Here is a 16,679-nt window from a genome sequence, read left to right on the forward strand (position 1 = left end):
GAGGATTGTTTTTCAAAGTCCAGATATTATGTGCCCATCATAACTGTCCGTGACCTAATTAAAAAAAAAAAAAAGGCAGGAGGCTATCAGCTGGTTAGAAATCACTCAAGTCCATCTTGCAGGTCAAATTTCCACATCGCTTTCTTTATCGTTGTCATGATCGCCATCATAGAACTCGTTTGCTGCTTCCGGCCTGTGGAAAGGTGACATCAAAAATGAAGCTTCAAATGTGTATTTAATGAACACACTCATAGTTCTTGTCATTGTCATAGTTGAAAGAGTGTTCTGACCGTGTGTAGTTTTCCTCGCCTCCTCTCTCATCAGGATCGGGCTCATCAGTGCGTTCGTAGCTCAGCATGTCTGAGGGGACGTCGTGGATCTGAACACTGGGCGCATGGTTCAGCATCTTCAAGTTCTCAAACACCGTCTGACGGATTTGCTCTAAATACTGCACCCAGCAACACATTCAAGATGAGTGATTACATGTGCAAGGTGTGCTTTGAGATGACTAACAACAACTTGGCTGGATTTTCACCTGTCGGGAGTTCTGGTTTTCTATTCTGGTGCTGACGTCAGGATGCAGCGTGAAGTCTGGAGCAAAGTACTCAAAGTACTCTGGAAGAACACAAGGAAATAATAATAATAATGTGGAACAAGGTTGCACAGACGCGAACTACAGAATGACTACATGGTTTGTCCACTAGCTGGCGCCAAAGTCTAAAAAATGTCCTCAACATGCATTGAAACAAGAAGATGCCGTAACTCACCACTGTATGGCAGCTCGTCGCTAATAGATTCATCCAATAATAGAGACGTCTCAAAGGTCCTAAGATGCAATAAAGCAAATTTTAAGTGAATCTAAAATGGATTTGTGAGCCGTTTAAATTAATATTGTGCTTAGTTTTTATGCTGTGAGGTTTTTGTAGACATCCACATCAGTGAGGAAAAACACAAACACAATCTTTAGATGGTTCCTACACAACAGCAGAGATGGGGGGCTCGAGTCAATTTGGTTCTGCATTCAATTGTGAAGCCAATAAAGACATTGATAAGACACCAAGGAGACCTTCAAACTATACAATTTAAAGCAACGGTAGTTATTAAGCATAGAAATCTACTTAATGGATAGAGTCTATACATAGCTTCACTCAACGTCAAAATGTGACAGCCTACAAAGTGCACAAATTCAGTGCCTTTTGTTCACACATTTACACACACTAATTAGATTTGAGAAAGAGATTGGCACCGGAAACAATGCATGTAGTTTGTAAATGTGATGATTATACATATTTACTCTCATATTCATCTTATTATATATATATATATACTAATCTCGTTGCACACTTGAGTACAATGACAATAAAGGGATTTCTATTTCTATTATTTCAATATTTATCACCACATTAACACTGTGCCACTTCTAAACATAAGTATGAAATAGAACATGCATGTGTCTAAATAATTGAAGAGTAGACACTCATTTCATGAGTTATTTTTCTCTTTCATTTTTATAGATGTAAACTTTCATTTTTGGATTAAATGCATTTTTTGTAGTATGATCAGTGAATTTTATTTTTATTATCACTCCAATATAAGTTTTATGACAAAGTAATAACTTGCCTTTCTGATTTTTTTTTTTTGATAGTCAAAACTTACATGTGACTTACTCCCACCTCTGCATGACAACATATCAAGGCATTCTCCCAAAAATATGTCAATATTGTGTGAATGTTGTCATATATGTCACATGCGGATCCAATTTACCAGCATCGGGCTACATTCCGAACTGTGTATCCACCTCCTCCCAGGACCAACAGAGGAATCTTGAAGCTCTTCACAAACTCGACACACTCACTGCACAACGAGACAAACCACTTCAACAAAAAAATAGGATCATAGAGATGCAATGAATATCAGTCGCAATACAAACCCGTGTCCTCGTATGCTGAGATTAAAGCAGCCCAGCCTGTCACAGCCCAGCGAGTCTGCTCCACACTAGAAGATCAAGGACAATTTTGGTCTTGAGTCAGCAAATGTAAAATTCTCCAGATACTCCAGAACTTTATGTATTCATCAATCACGAGTTGGAGGAGGCTTCTTTCATTTCCAAATATTTTACAAAGGTTTTTAAAAACCTTTCAATGGTAAGGGCTAAGTGTACAATTTATTGAGAGTCGTCTATTTGTGAGATGCGAATAGGTTTTCGGCCTACCTGTAGAACAATGCAAGTAGGCTGATAGAAATCCACGACTTGCTTAATAACCGGCTGGAAAAGCTGCCTGTAACCTAACACACACAAAGACAGACCGGTCGACATTCACGAGCAGTCAAAGAGTGTGTTACCGTTGACAGATTGATTCATGCTGGGGACGGCGCGTAACTCACTCTGGTCATCAATGCCGTCCCTGAGAGGAACATTGAGGCAGTAGTAGCGGCCACTCTCAGCTCCGACCTCATACATGTCACCTTGGACAACACACATCATTACACACTTGCAGAGAGAGACAAGCACACAGGAGCAAAGCACTGCATAGATCTTGTGAGGACTTTTTTCTTTTTGTCGGGTCACAGAAATGTGACGGAAATATGGAGTCTGCCGAATCCATTAAGCGTTTTCTTATTCTAATTATGGGCTTTGAATTATTTATTTGAATGTGGAGCGAATACAACCCAACATATGTCATCAATAAGTTTTACAAACTGGAAGTTGGAATGTGTTAGAATTTTCTCTAATCCACACATGGTTCAAATGTAGGCTCAAATACTTTTAACAACGATGTAGGTTAAAGAATGTATTTTAGTTTATCACGGACAAAAGTGTCCTCTTATACCCCCCACCAAGGAGATTGCATTTAATAATTTTGGAGAATGCGAAGACGGAATACTCACCTGTACCAGGGAAAAAGTAATTCCCATATTTGTGGAAGGAGACAGTCATGACACGATCAGTAAGGTAGAAAGCTTCTTGCACGCCGTCGCCATGGTGAATGTCTATGTCGATGTACAAGACCCTTGGGTGGTATCTAAACACACACACACATACACACGTATTGCGTCAAGCAATACATAACATCGCGTTGTGTGTCGTCTTACTTGAGAAGCTCCAGTATACTGATGACTATGTCGTTGACATAACAAAATCCCGACGCCTGCAATCACAACAGAAACACATTTGCCCTTAATATGAATCACATAACTATAACAATGCCTTATTCATTGAATCACCCTCTGACAATGGCAGTTGTGCGTTTGAGTATTCTGACCTCAAACTTTTTGGCATGATGTAGTCCTCCAGCCCAGTTGATTGCTATGTCACAAATCTGGAATACAGCGTAGGATTGCCATCAATAAATAAGATGATTAAAGGCAACACTGTGAGGCAGGTAAATAATGTCCATTTCTAAATTTTACACAGGTGTGTGTGTTACCTTGTGATTGAGTTGAGTGGCGCCTTGCAACGAGGCTCCTGTATATCTGGAGCAGAACTCAAAAAGACCTGGAAAGACCGGACTGAGACACAACAACACAAAGTGAGCGCTCATTATTTATGCAAATCAAAATGCAGAGATGGCGACTATTTGTTGCGAGAGATGCTAGTGAGCTGTTTAATTTGGGCAGTATTAAATAATTTTGAAATCACTTTGCCACACTGAATCACGGATACTACACAAAGACAGTAATTTGTATGCAATGTTCTCAAATAAATTTAGTCATGTAAAGAAATTTTAAAAAGTCCCCCTAAAAGAAGGTTTGGGGGAGAGTACAGTCTTTTCTGGGCATTCCACATAAAATACTTTTTTTTTTTTTTTATTAAAGCAACAGTGGTCTGGGATTAACACTGTGCAGTGCACTTATTTCCAAGTCACAAAAAAGGTTCCACAAATGTTTCATTCTTTGATGATCTCCGACCTAACTGACGTCTTTTTGGAATAAAGGCGGAAGCCAGAGACAGGATTCAAACTCATGGGGCCCAGGCAGATGTGCTAACCACTGCGCTTTTGTTTTTCACCTATTATTACATCTTCTGTCTTGTAATAGTACTATTGTCTTTTTTACAAGTGTGGCCCATACAAGTGCGAGTCTAATTTGGAGCAATATATTCAAATTACGGTCCATCAGGTCACCAACGACCTGAATGATAAGTGCGACAGAAAGTGAATGGAAGGTTTTTGAATGGTTAGCTGGGAGCACCACTCACCAGTCATCCCCAACATTGAAAGTGTTGAGGCTCTTGGTGAAGCCCTGCATGTTGTTGGGGCTGACTTTCTGCAGGAAGTCAATGTAGTCTTCAGAATGGAAGCGGCACATGTCGTGCTGTGACGCTTTGTACGGCTTGAACACCTGCAAAAATATCAAAGTATGATCTACTTTAATGGTTTTAAAAAAAATCAACGCTGAGACCTTTTTAAATGCAGTAGGTCTTGAATTGCATGCAGTTATATGGATACTTTTGCCCTGACATTTTCTCGGAAATGATTGCTATGGTATTATATTAATCATGCACACATGTCAGAAATGTAGGATTATTTGATGACCAGAATGACAACTGAGCACTCTCATGCAAACTACTATCTAATGCCAATGTCAATGCTGTTTTAGTTCAAGCAAGCAATGCTGTCAAATAGTGATGGGTAGATGAGGCATCCTGTATCGTTTCGACACAGTGACACAATGTATTGACACTGTGTTGACACTGTGTTGCTGAATACTGACACCTGGTGGACTTGCAGGAAACATTTGACAGGGTCATCTGACACTGATCTGTCAAACTAATTTTATCCAATTCCATTGATTAGCGACGTGATGTGTTTTTATATATCCTATTTCGTATTACTTTCCATCGCACTTATCTAATTTATATATTTAACTGAATTATTGTTGTATTGCACTGGAGAGGGGAGCTCTCTAATCTCGTTGCACACTTGAGTACAATGACAAAGGGATTTCTGATTCTGATTAGGCATTTGCTTTCACATTATTTTTACATACACGCAATTTCATAAAAAAAATCTTTGATATTCGAGACGCAGTTGATAAATTAAGAGAACATCTGTCTGAATGCCCAAGTAAAAGTGTTGTGAATGACAATGGACTCATTGTAATTAAAGATTTTTATTTTAAAAAATTAGTTTCTCCTCGTTTTGTTATTCAGTCTATTTCTTATTTTGAGGCAATTTCCCCCGCCTTTGAGAAAATCCTCTCACAAGGCACTGAAGAGGCCGGTGTGCACAACGCTTCTGTGGCTAATATAAATAGGTGAGGGAACGTTGCCTCCATGGACTTCCAGTATAAGAGCGGGTCTTCCGTACGTGCAACGTGTCCTGCTGACGTATAGCGCTGCACCTCTGAGTGCGCATCAACAGTGACGTCTTCCATCTTGCGGATATTTAATGCAAAGTAACGCGCCAATAACTCGATGCTTGTTTTAAGCGTCCATCCTGTTGACAGATGCGCTTCCTTATGAACACAGTTTGGCGCGCGACCGCTGTGTCGACACGATTCTGGTAGTGGTCACGTGACTTTCTCAAAGCAGTACGCGCACCGACACGGGGTTTGCCCTGGAAGCTCGGCGCGCGCATCGACGCCTCGGTGTCGCTGGACCCATCACTACTGTCAAATATTCTGGGTCATTTAGTGAAAGTCTTTGTTTTATATCTGATTGTCTTCACACACAGCTCAGCGGTGAGAGATGTTTGAATTGAGTAGGGATCATAGTCGTTAATGACATTAAATGTTGTTGAAATGGTGTCTTGTCAACTTTTTAGCCCTCACCTGAGCACATATAAGGAGATGGAGAAAAAAAAGGAGTGACCCTACAAGTCTTTGCATTTCAATTCCAGGTTATCCTGCCGATCTGGACCTTCAGCTCTCTAATGTGGAGCTGAATTATATGATGTGGACTGTTAGTGTGTTGACCTTACCATCATTTTCTTATAGAGTCCATAGTGAAGCACCAGACTGTGAGTCAGGGATAGTCGGTGAGGTTTCATAGGATGACCAGCACCTTATTTCACAAAACAACATTTCAGTCATATTACGCGTAACGGTTAACGTCAAGCAGGTTTGGGATATGATTATACTATTGTAGCTAGATGCTCAGCTTAAAAAATGTTCACTTCAATTGGCCTAAAACTATTTAAGATGAAACATTGAGACGATAATTACAGCAAATAAGCCTCGGTAGAAAAAGCGAATGCTCGGCTTCACGTTTTCACAATTAGACTAGTGACTAAATACTCGTAAGAAATTATAAAAATCTACAGAAACCTTCCCCGTATATATAAAAAATATATGCTAAACAAAAAAGGGATAGCATTTATGAGCATCCATTGCAGTTTTCAGGCCCATTTGACCAACACAACCATCGGTACTCACCATAATGAAAGTTGCCCACGTCAGGGTCATAGAAATAAGACGTCCTGTTCGTCATTCTGAGTGATTTGTTGTTTTATAGAATTATGGTCGCTGCAACTGTTATAAAAACGACATTTTGTCTAGAAGTTAGCAAATGTAGCCGCTGCCATGGTAAAAACAGAATCGTTACGTCATCAGACAGCGACAGCCAAGACAGAGAAAGGCGGGGAGAGTTAAAGTAAAGGGAGCTAATTTATTATTATTATTATTATTATTATTAATTTTGATTCAAGCAAACGTGGCAACAGTACTCAAGCTATGTAGTAATGTAAAAATATAGATCCTTATTTTGCAAAAGACTGGTAAATGTGGAAATATGTATTCAAGTCGAGTAAAAGCAAAAGTACAGTCTCTAAAATGTACTTTAGTTAAATGTGTAGTTGTACCTTTTGTCTTGTCCAAGTAAAAAATGATTTTTACTGTAAATTACAAACATATCTACTTTTATAATGATAACAATAATTAAAAAAAAACTGCATACAAAATAATTTCCCTCTTTTGTTAAATTACATTGTGCTCTTAATGGGAATAATCAATTTACAAAAATTAAAGTACATATCAAAATTGCCAGTTATTTTTTTGCAAAATTGTGACATCTGCATAACTTTACACTCCATCCACTGCTGCATCATTCTGCGTTACTTCGTATGTCCTTGGCCAACTACAATACTTATTATAATCCCTAAACACTTTTGCTACAAACAAAATAGCAGAAAGCATAAGATAGAAGGCTCAGCCATCCACAAACGAAGGATTACCTCTTCCCTTTGATTTAATTTTCATCTTGCAAGAGTTGATGTTTCTTAAATTTTCCAGACACAAAAAATTGTAATATCTGTCCATTGTTTAGTGCAGGGGTGTCGAACTAATTTTTGTGGACGGGCCACTTCGTAGTTATGGTTTCCCTCAGAGGGCCGTTCTGACTGTGAACCCATATAAATCTATGATCACCTTACGTTATCACATACACACAATATTGATAGAAAGCCACTTTTGACATATAAAGCCAGTAAGTGACTGTTCAACAAATTTTCAATTTATTTTAAAAGGGGAGGATTGGTAACAAATAAATGGCAATATATGTTGTGAAAATGTGCTAGAAACAGGAAGTTCACGCAGATGATATAACCTTCGCGGGCCACATAAAATGAGGTCGCGGGCCAGATCTGGCCCCGGGCCTTGAGTTTGACACCTGCGGTTTAGTGTATGTGAGGGTGGTGTCAGTTGAGAAGTGGGTGACGTCATTGAGAGGGGACGAGCCAGGCTAAGGAAGATTGGCTCCGGCAGTTAGTCCAAATGTGGAGCGTGTGGGCGTGAGTTGTGGTCATCAGCAGCTCCTGTGTAAATATGTTTTATTCGTTATTGTTTTTGGTTATTAAAACGAACAGATTCCTTTACCTACTGTCTGCATTCTTGACCACTGGAACGGGCGTTACAATATGATTTCAGTTCATGCACTACCTTGAATGCCATAGTTGTGCTTTCAATAACTCCCCAACATGCATGGCGTTACACATCAGCTAGGGGGTGCTATAGTCCCGTCACAATTCTTTCATTCAGCTCCCCAAGTGATTGATTGATTCATCCGTCCATCTTAGTAATAATTCAAAAATTGTTTGGTTTTTTTCAAATATCTTTGTTGTGTTCGTTATTGTCCCTTTAGTTCTACGTGCTTCTATAAACGTTTTTTTCAGTTTGTTTTATTTCTTTTAAATAATCAAACCACCTCTCGGAGTTGCGCATAGTGACGCGCCATGCTGTTTTATTCACGCCACCTCTGAGTTACGATTGGACATTAAACAGCCAATCAGTCATCTTCCTGTTCGATTTTTCTGTAAGAATCACAAACATGTATTCACATTTGCATCCTTATGTTTCATTTTGCTATAACGTGTGAGTGTCTTGATGTGCAGGCTTGCAGATATTTCTTATAAATTGCTGCTCGGTACGTACGTTCTCACTCTTCTCCCTCCACCACAACAATCAAGGTACGTTAACTCTGCAAAATGTATTTTCTTGAATGGCGACACACATTTGCTAATGTTTTGTGTCAGGTTTAATCACCTAGGCATTCTCTGAACTCAGACAATAAATAAATGGAAGACAAGAGTTTCTCTCTTTCACTCGCGAGGAGAACCAACGGAGATGTGCTCAGTTACAGCTCCAACTTCGCTCTGAAGCACACTCCGCCGGGCCTTCTGGTTTACTGGGGAATACCAAGGTAAACTGCTTTCTGCTCTTAGGAATCAAGGGGGGAGCAGCATTATTAACATGCAAAACGAAACCGATAATGGCAGTCGTAGACTGATAGTCAAGGTGGTGTGACTCTTTGTGGTCCAGCACAAAAGTTTCAGTCCATTTGTTTCAGAAGTGTGACATGGGCACACTTCCTTTGATGTTGCAGCTTCTGATCCAGTCCTCACACATTCGCTTCTCCTGAGGGTCTTCTCATCCATATGATCAAATATAGGTCACACTGTGGACAATTCCTTTGCCATACTAATAGAATGAAATATGGGATAACTTGTATTCATTCACCCTAACATTTTGTTTTCCCAATAGAAGAAAGTGGACTACAGGGCAGCAGAAGTCAGACAGACCCTACATCAAAAAGCCACACAACGCATTCACGCTTTTTATGAAGAAGCAGCGGCCTTTCCTCCAGGCCCAAATGATACAAGAAGGTGGATTGTGAAAAGACAGCGCAACCATTAATAAGATGCTGGGGAAGATGGTGAGTGTTTGAGACACACATCCTTGTAGCACGTATGCTGTTATGCCGGTGTGTGCTGAAACTTTTGTTTACATTCACAATGAAAGTCAATGACTGTGGAATAGCAGGACAAATATTTCTACGAATCTGAGCGGCTGCACCAGATTCACGCCAGCATGTATCCCAACTGGTCCTGCAGGGATAACTATGTGAGTCCCGTCGTCGCTTAGGATCCAGTCGAATAATAAAGGATAATGTGTGTCATGTTTTTTTGTTTTTTTTTGGTGAGCAATGACCATTTTTTATGTGTGTTTTGTGCAGGGCAAAAAGAAAAAGTGACACTGCACAGTGCAACTACCAGCTTTAACTATCTGACCAGAAAGTACAGATACTCCCCAATTTACGAACATTCGAGTTATGAACAACAATACATATGAACAATTTTTTGCATATGTCAAAAAGTGTTCGGACAGAGATGCTGTAAGTTAGATTTTGTATAGCGCGCCTTTTTCTGAGTAGTGCCGCCACTGATACCAACGCAAGGCGCTGTGAGAGGAGGAAGTTACTTTTGAAGCGCATTCCAAGGACAACGAAGACCCTCTCGGACCCATTATATAAAATCCTCCTCCTCCATCATCTCTTTAAGCCTTCGAGTACATCTTCCAAAAGTAAGTTAAACTTCATTTCATTTATTTGTGTCTCTCTCTCTCTCTAACATATGTAGTATTCTCTCCAGTTGTACATTTTTTTTGTACATATCTTTATAGAGCATGTTGTTTTATTACATGTATTGAAATCAATACAGGTTACTTATACAAGCCTTAAACATACATATTTAAACCTTAAACATACGTTCCATACAAAATATAGCACTGAAACAACTTACAAGCAAATTCAGCTTACAAACGACCGTTCGGAACATGTCTCGTTCGTAAGTTGGGCAGCGCCTGTACTGCAATATTGTATATAAAAATATAGCACAATTTTTAAAAGTAAGTTTAATTCCAGCTCAAATCTGATGAAAATCAAGAATTCACCACCAATACATTAATACTGTACTCAAATGATTTCAATGCGGAAATTAGGCTGGAATTTTCTTGTTCATTATCTCTTCACTGCACATTTTGAATCGTCCCATCAAATTATTGATGAGGCCCCCATGCCGTGCTCATACACCCTCCTTGAGGACGAGGACGACTCGACTTCAGTTCTGTTTCAGAAGCATGAAGGCTTGGAGGTGGCCGAGACGTCCTCAGCCTCCTGTTTGTCCTCATCCACATGCAGCTGCAGCCAGTGATGAATTATTGAAATTATTTCTTATTAAAAATCTATAATGAATTGTTTGTGAATAATTTTAAAAATGTATTTTATCAATTGAAGTCAGTGTCATTTTACTTAAATCTGAATTCACAGATTTGAAAAGACCAACATGCAAATGCAAAATGTACTGCTTTTTTTATTGATTAAAAGGTGTTTAAAAAACCAACCACATGGACTGCATTTAAAATATTATTTATCCTCTGCCAAGAATGAATTATTTAAAGCAATAAGTGCCGTGAACAACTTGTGGCCAATGCTAGTGGGCAAATGTGGCTCCCTGACGAACAACCATAGGGACCAACTATGGCGTTAGATTTATGCCACAATTACGTAAGCGTAATGTGAAATACCGTGTACAAAAATGAGTTTCACATGTACGTAATGTGAAATACCACGTACAAGCCCCAATTACGTAAGCGTAATGTCAAATAACGCGTACGAAAACATGTTTTGTACGTACCAAAATGTGTTTTGCGTGTACAAGACCTACCACGTGTACGCACAAACTAGGTTTTACGCTTACAGCATCTCTCTCCTCTACGGTACAAAACGCAGATTTACTCTTACGATGCAGGCGTGATAACTGTCCCACAATTATTAACCAATCAGGAGTCAGACACTAGGGCTGATTCTGATTGGCTTGCTGTCCAATCGCATTTTACAACAGTACTAAGTCCGGAAGACTCAAACACAAACAGTCGATTGAAGGGTCTTCTCCACTAACACGCTTTTCTTATTGTTTTAGTTATAATTCAAAACAGTTTTTTTTCAAATATCATTGTTTGCTTCAACAATATTGTCCCTCTCGTTCTATATGCTTCTATAAACGTTTTTTGTTTGTTTTATTTGTATATTTGAATAATCAAACATCACCACTCGGAGTTGTGCATTTGCGTCATCAGCATTAGATGGCGCCATGGTCGTTTTTTTTTATCTTAAATACGTATCAAAATATCCATATATAAACAACGATGGCACATATTGAATACAAAAACTGCATAGTTGAACAACAAATATTAGAAAAAGGAAGAAAAAAAGAACAATGTAAGGATCTCAATCAAGAAGAGCAAAACTATTAAAAATAGTCTCTGGACATTTTTGTTCGTCATGACATGCAATGATTTTTTTTTTTGTGTAACTTGAGGTCATTCATCCAACTGTTGATGTGGAGCTTCGCCTTGAGGTATTTACATCTATGGATAAAATGTTTTGCAAGTGAAATGAAATTGTTAACCAAAATGTCCAAGTCCTTCTCCTTGAACTGTACTTCAACTTTAATGGACGACATTCTTACATTGTTCTTTCTTTCTTTCTTTTTTTTTTTTTTTAATTTTCAAGTTTTAGTATTCAATATGTGCCTTAGTTGTTTGTATATGGTAAATGGATATTTTGAAATCTATTTAAGAAAAAAAAACTGTCATGGCGCCATCTAATGATGAAGACGCAAATGGACAACTTCGAGTGGTAATGTTAGATTATTAAAATAAATAAATAAAACAAACAAAAAACGTTTAAAGAAGCATATAGAACTAAAGGGACAATATTGTTGAACCAAACAATGATATTTGAAAAAAAAAAAAACGGTTTCGAATTATTTCTAAAACAATAAGAACAGTGTGTTCGAATGCAGAAGACCCTTCTATCGACTGTTTGTGTTTGAGTCCTCTCGGACGTAGAACTGTTGTAAAATGTGATAGGACAGTAAACAGCCAATCAGTCCCCCGGCCAGCGCCGAGCTCCAGTCCAAAAAGGCCACCCTGTTCTGCGTGGCTACTCTGTGGTCTCCATAAGCACACATCACATGGTTGGCCCACGGCCCCGCGGTGAGCGGTGCCGTCACAACCGGCCCCTCCATGCAACAAGCGGACCACACTTACAGAATCAGCAGCTATTTCACCCTGAAGACCTCCAATTGTAACACAGAGGCTACTTACACCTTTAAAATATCCTTCAAAGTCTATCAAAAACACCATCACCATTTATAAGTTTGCAACAGAGATGGTCAGCGTTAAGTTGTGAGCTGATCAGACCATAGCAATGATGTGCTTGCTTGCTTGGAGGGAGTGTATGATTTTTCTTTCTGCTTTATACTTGCTAGTGTGTATTAGAATTCTTTAATAAAAATGTCATTAAATGTTTTTGGACTAGTAATAGATATTGTGGATTTATTGAGTCTAGTGTAGTAAAACTGCCAAGGAGCATAATAACATAAATCGCGAATCACATGTTTGCACTTGACAGTTATAAAAATATTTTGCCTTTGACGGAATGAAAGTGCCAGTCAAGGATTTCAATGTGACTCTGTTCTTGTTGGGATTATAAATGGATTAGTGTATAAATCACTTGCATATGACAACATGTCTCTGCAGGTTTTGTTGAGATGTTGGGGGTGGTATGGAGTCTTCATGCATCCAAAAGCATTCCATTACAGAGCCAAGTGGATGGCTATTTTCAAACACTTGCCCTCTTCTTTCCATATCATTAAAAAGGTAAAATTAGGTCCTCCACACATTTAACGCCGTGTGTGTTGTTTTGTGACCGTTAAATTGTTCGTTTGTGAGTGGGAGCTCTCCCCCTGATTGGTTGCCCTTGAGCCCAACTCAGCCATCCAATCAGTGCAGGGGAGAATTGACAAATTAGGCATTGGTTTCAATTGTGCCACCAGCTACATTCATTTCGAACAAGTTTAAAAAGGACTATGTTCCCATCTGGCTGTGTCTCCCGACACCCCATAGTTTTTAAACTCCGGTCCTGGAGGGTCACTTTTATACATGTTTATGTTTAAGAATATGTATGCTATGTTGAATGCCGGGAGAAAAGACTGTAAATCACCCAAACTTTCTTTTAGGGGACCATTTTTTTAAATTTCTTGACACGACTAAATGTATTTGAGAACACTGCATGCTAATTAAAAACTGTCTTTGTGTAGTATCCGTGATTCAGTGTGACAAAGTCATTTCAAAATAATTAAATGCTGCCCGAATTAAACAGCTGGCTAGCATCACTCCCAACAAATAGACACCAGCACTTGCATTTTGATTTTCATAAATAATGAGCGGTCATGTTTTTTTTGTTGTGTCTCAGTCCAATCTTTCTAGGTCTTTTTGAGTTCTGCTCAAAGATATACAGGAGCCGCGTTGCAGGGGGCCACTCAACTCAATCACAAGGTCACACACACAATTGTGTAAAATTTACACCACACATTTGTGTAAAAAAAAAAAAAAAGCAGGAATCCGCCCTCCAGGACCAGAGTTTGACACCTGTACATATAGTCTGTACCTCTTTCGTTCGTGTGTGCACTGGGGAGTCGGGATATAGGAGTGTGAAGTCCATTTTGTGGTAATCTGTTTGTCTGTGTAGTGGGGGCCTAAAGAACATCTCATGGTCCCTGTCAGCTTGTAGCTCAGTTTTGTTAGTTTTTTTTTTTTTTCAAAACAAACTTGACATTTGATAAGAAGCTGCCTTACACTATGTTAACCTTCATTTTACAGAATGTGTTTGTTGAATTTTTTATGTCCGAATTTCTGTCTGCATGTTTCTCTCCCTCCTGTATGAACGTTTAATGAAATAGTAGTGCTACTCTGAATAGGATGGATTACGTATATCAGGATGTTACAGCGCATACAGTTAAGTTCACCAATTTGCGAATGTTGGTATGCTATGCAAATCTGAAACGGAATTTCTGTCATGAGAATGCCTTTTGAGTCATTATATCATTTTGCTCTCAATTTGGTTCATCAGACCTTTTAAAATGAAATCAACAGTCAAGTCTTGATACAATAATTAGCCATAAGGTAGGTATCTAATATGCATCAAGCAGCATTTTGGAACATAAAATGCAGTTCATTCTTCAGATCTTACTTTTTCTTACTGTGTGAAAGTAAATCCACCACAAGCGTTCTTATTTTAATGATCACTTTCACAGCAGTCATGTTGACATTGTGAAACAATAACTAAGTGGAAAGAAATAGCTAGCAGCATTATGCGGTAGAAAACAACACATTTACAAAAAATTGCAGATGGAACTTGAGCCAAGGAAAAACACCTTATTTTTGCTGACGGTCTGGATAAAGGTGAAGATACAGGAATTCATTCTCCACAGTTTAATCACTATGGCGCCATTGCAATAATGGAACCATCCGCCGTTCAGAATAATTTCTGAAACATTTTCTTGATCATCCTCAATGAACTATTAAGAAACTGTTGATAAGCCACAATTCAGTTAAAAAAAGTAGAGTTACACTAAATAATACCAGCTCTACTATTGCAATACAATATGTCATGACTTGTTATCGCTGACTTGTTTTCATGTTTTTGCTTTGTCTACCTCAGAATAAAATCTTTATTTATATGGCACTTTCAAAACACTTGCAGCTGAAACAAGCATTTATCACAAACGCACACTGTTACACTTCTGATGCACCAATCTGGGGCAAAAAAAGTCTGAAAGGGCCGTTAAACTGCTTTTTTATTTTTATGCATGTTAAAAATAAATTACTGAAAATAATGTTACTTTCCCAGATGGAAATATTTCACAAGTCTCTCATAGGTCAAACAGCCTACAGTCCAAACAGCACAGTTCATAATGTTCCACTGGTCATAGCCTAAATCCTTTCATGGAGTCCTCCTCACCCATGAAGTCACCTGCAGCTTGACACATATTAAACTGCAGCACCTGTCATCATGGCTGCCACACGGGAAAGATCAATTTGTACTATACCTTGAAGAAGAAACCTCACCAGAGGAAGCTGTACTACATTTGTCTTCTGTATGCATCAGATGTGTTTGTTGCTTTAGTCCCAATTTGACACATTGGCTTTGCATGGATGGGATTAAATGCCTGGAGGGTAATAGAGGGTGTAGAACTTTGCCCAGGCTGTCAAAAGTTGATCGGTGTCCTGGAAGAATTATTGGACTGATCAGTGTTGACACCTGAGACGAGGGCATTTTTAATCAAGGAAAAATACATATGCTAAATAAAAGAACTGAGCTATCTATCGATTTTGTATCACATTGGTATGATACACTTTGCAAAAGGAGAGGTGACCCCTGCAGTAAACAAGGACAACTATCAAATCTTTGACTTTGAAAGCACTGACAATGGTTTATTTACATCAACAAGCATTTTTATTTTGCATTTGAAGTAAAAAACGTTTATTTGTAATTTTTTGATTTATCATTATATCTGCAGTTCATGATTTTGTTTTGGCAGTTTTTCTTGATGGATAAATGCTAAAAACGTAGCATTTTTTCCACCCCTTAATGCCACAGGGCAGACCTATGCTTGCGTTTAATTTATGGCATTATAGGGGAAAAAAAATGCCAAATTGTCAGAATTTAGCCTACGAGTACATTTAAATGTATTTTCAAGTGCATTCAAACATACTTGCAAATACATTTGAACATATATCTATATATCTAAATTACAACAAATATGTGGTGAGAAGATTCTGACACAGGCCAACTAAATGATATTTAAAGCTCAATATTTGTACTTTTTTTATGTATTATTGTTTCTTTTCCTGGAGTAACCTCTGGGCTTTGGGTGTGTACCCATGCGGGAGTTCCGACAATGTACTTTAAACACAGCTATCAAAGGCAACTCTCATTTATTTCCTTCAATTATTTCAAGTAGCGTTTAAGTTTTCAATGGCAGTCTACATGCGGTCATGATTTTTGACACCTATGCCAAAATTCAGTTCAAAATTTCAGCTCTCAGGATGAGTGATCCAGCGTTTTAAAGGAGTCAGGGATTGTTTGAACACCACACAAGTTCCTGATTTTTAACAGTGGTTATAAAATTTGAAATAAAAATAAAAAAATTCTAAGACTGTCCCAGAACAGGACTTGATTCCAAAACCCAGTTTGTTCATAATGCCATCCAGTTGTTACACTAAGTCCTTAAATAAACATTCGGCCCAGTGTCCTCTGCATCCTCATGGCGATCCAATAAATTTCTTTTCAAGAAATGTACCTGTTATCCAATTTTATGTTTTCTTTCTAGCTGTAATGGAGTACAGTTACATTTTTTTTTACACACTGAATATATAACACTGGTATCTGTATTCCATCAAGACAAGTCTCTTCTCCCAAATAGCTGATTTTGTTCTTGTCATTTTGCACATCAGTATTGTTGCATGAGTGCCGTGCAGTGCAGTTCACACATGTTGAACAATGATGATGATGATGATGATGACAATGTGTTGCTTATTAAAGGAAATACTGGGTAGAA

The 16,679-nt window shown here is 38.5% G+C and overlaps 1 protein-coding gene and 2 long non-coding RNA genes across 3 annotated transcripts in view; 2 read left to right on the plus strand and 1 right to left on the minus strand.

The window, feature by feature from the left end:
* The window catches only part of hdac3 (histone deacetylase 3), a 7,115-nt gene extending 554 nt beyond the window's left edge, over positions 1-6,561 (minus strand). The window contains exons 1-15 of the mRNA XM_088293896.1: positions 6,376-6,561; positions 5,922-6,004; positions 4,199-4,341; positions 3,429-3,510; positions 3,264-3,320; positions 3,094-3,149; positions 2,890-3,023; positions 2,386-2,466; positions 2,213-2,286; positions 1,931-1,995; positions 1,765-1,854; positions 768-826; positions 536-615; positions 291-448; positions 1-193 (exon numbers count right to left, since the gene is read on the minus strand). The exon at positions 1-193 is cut by the window's left edge and continues 554 nt beyond it. Coding sequence (XP_088150022.1) covers positions 124-193; positions 291-448; positions 536-615; positions 768-826; positions 1,765-1,854; positions 1,931-1,995; positions 2,213-2,286; positions 2,386-2,466; positions 2,890-3,023; positions 3,094-3,149; positions 3,264-3,320; positions 3,429-3,510; positions 4,199-4,341; positions 5,922-6,004; positions 6,376-6,430 — 1,287 coding nt within the window. The 5' untranslated portion in view covers positions 6,431-6,561 and the 3' untranslated portion in view covers positions 1-123. The remainder of the gene's footprint in view (positions 194-290; positions 449-535; positions 616-767; positions 827-1,764; positions 1,855-1,930; positions 1,996-2,212; positions 2,287-2,385; positions 2,467-2,889; positions 3,024-3,093; positions 3,150-3,263; positions 3,321-3,428; positions 3,511-4,198; positions 4,342-5,921; positions 6,005-6,375) is intronic.
* A 1,111-nt stretch (positions 6,562-7,672) lies between these two features.
* Positions 7,673-8,629, plus strand: LOC148337955 (uncharacterized). The gene is made up of 3 exons (XR_015842981.1): positions 7,673-7,755; positions 8,328-8,402; positions 8,469-8,629. It is a non-coding gene; the product is annotated as an uncharacterized LOC148337955 (long non-coding RNA).
* A 351-nt stretch (positions 8,630-8,980) lies between these two features.
* LOC148337956 (uncharacterized) lies at positions 8,981-12,943 on the plus strand. The gene is made up of 4 exons (XR_015842932.1): positions 8,981-9,148; positions 9,235-9,336; positions 9,449-9,795; positions 12,817-12,943. It is a non-coding gene; the product is annotated as an uncharacterized LOC148337956 (long non-coding RNA).
* The last annotated feature ends 3,736 nt before the right edge of the window (positions 12,944-16,679 follow it).

This window comes from Idiotropiscis lumnitzeri, chromosome 4 (genome assembly GCF_059441095.1).
Source record: "Idiotropiscis lumnitzeri isolate Australia: NSW breed Sydney's pygmy pipehorse chromosome 4, RoL_Ilum_1.0, whole genome shotgun sequence".
Taxonomy (NCBI): Eukaryota; Metazoa; Chordata; class Actinopteri; order Syngnathiformes; family Syngnathidae; genus Idiotropiscis; species Idiotropiscis lumnitzeri.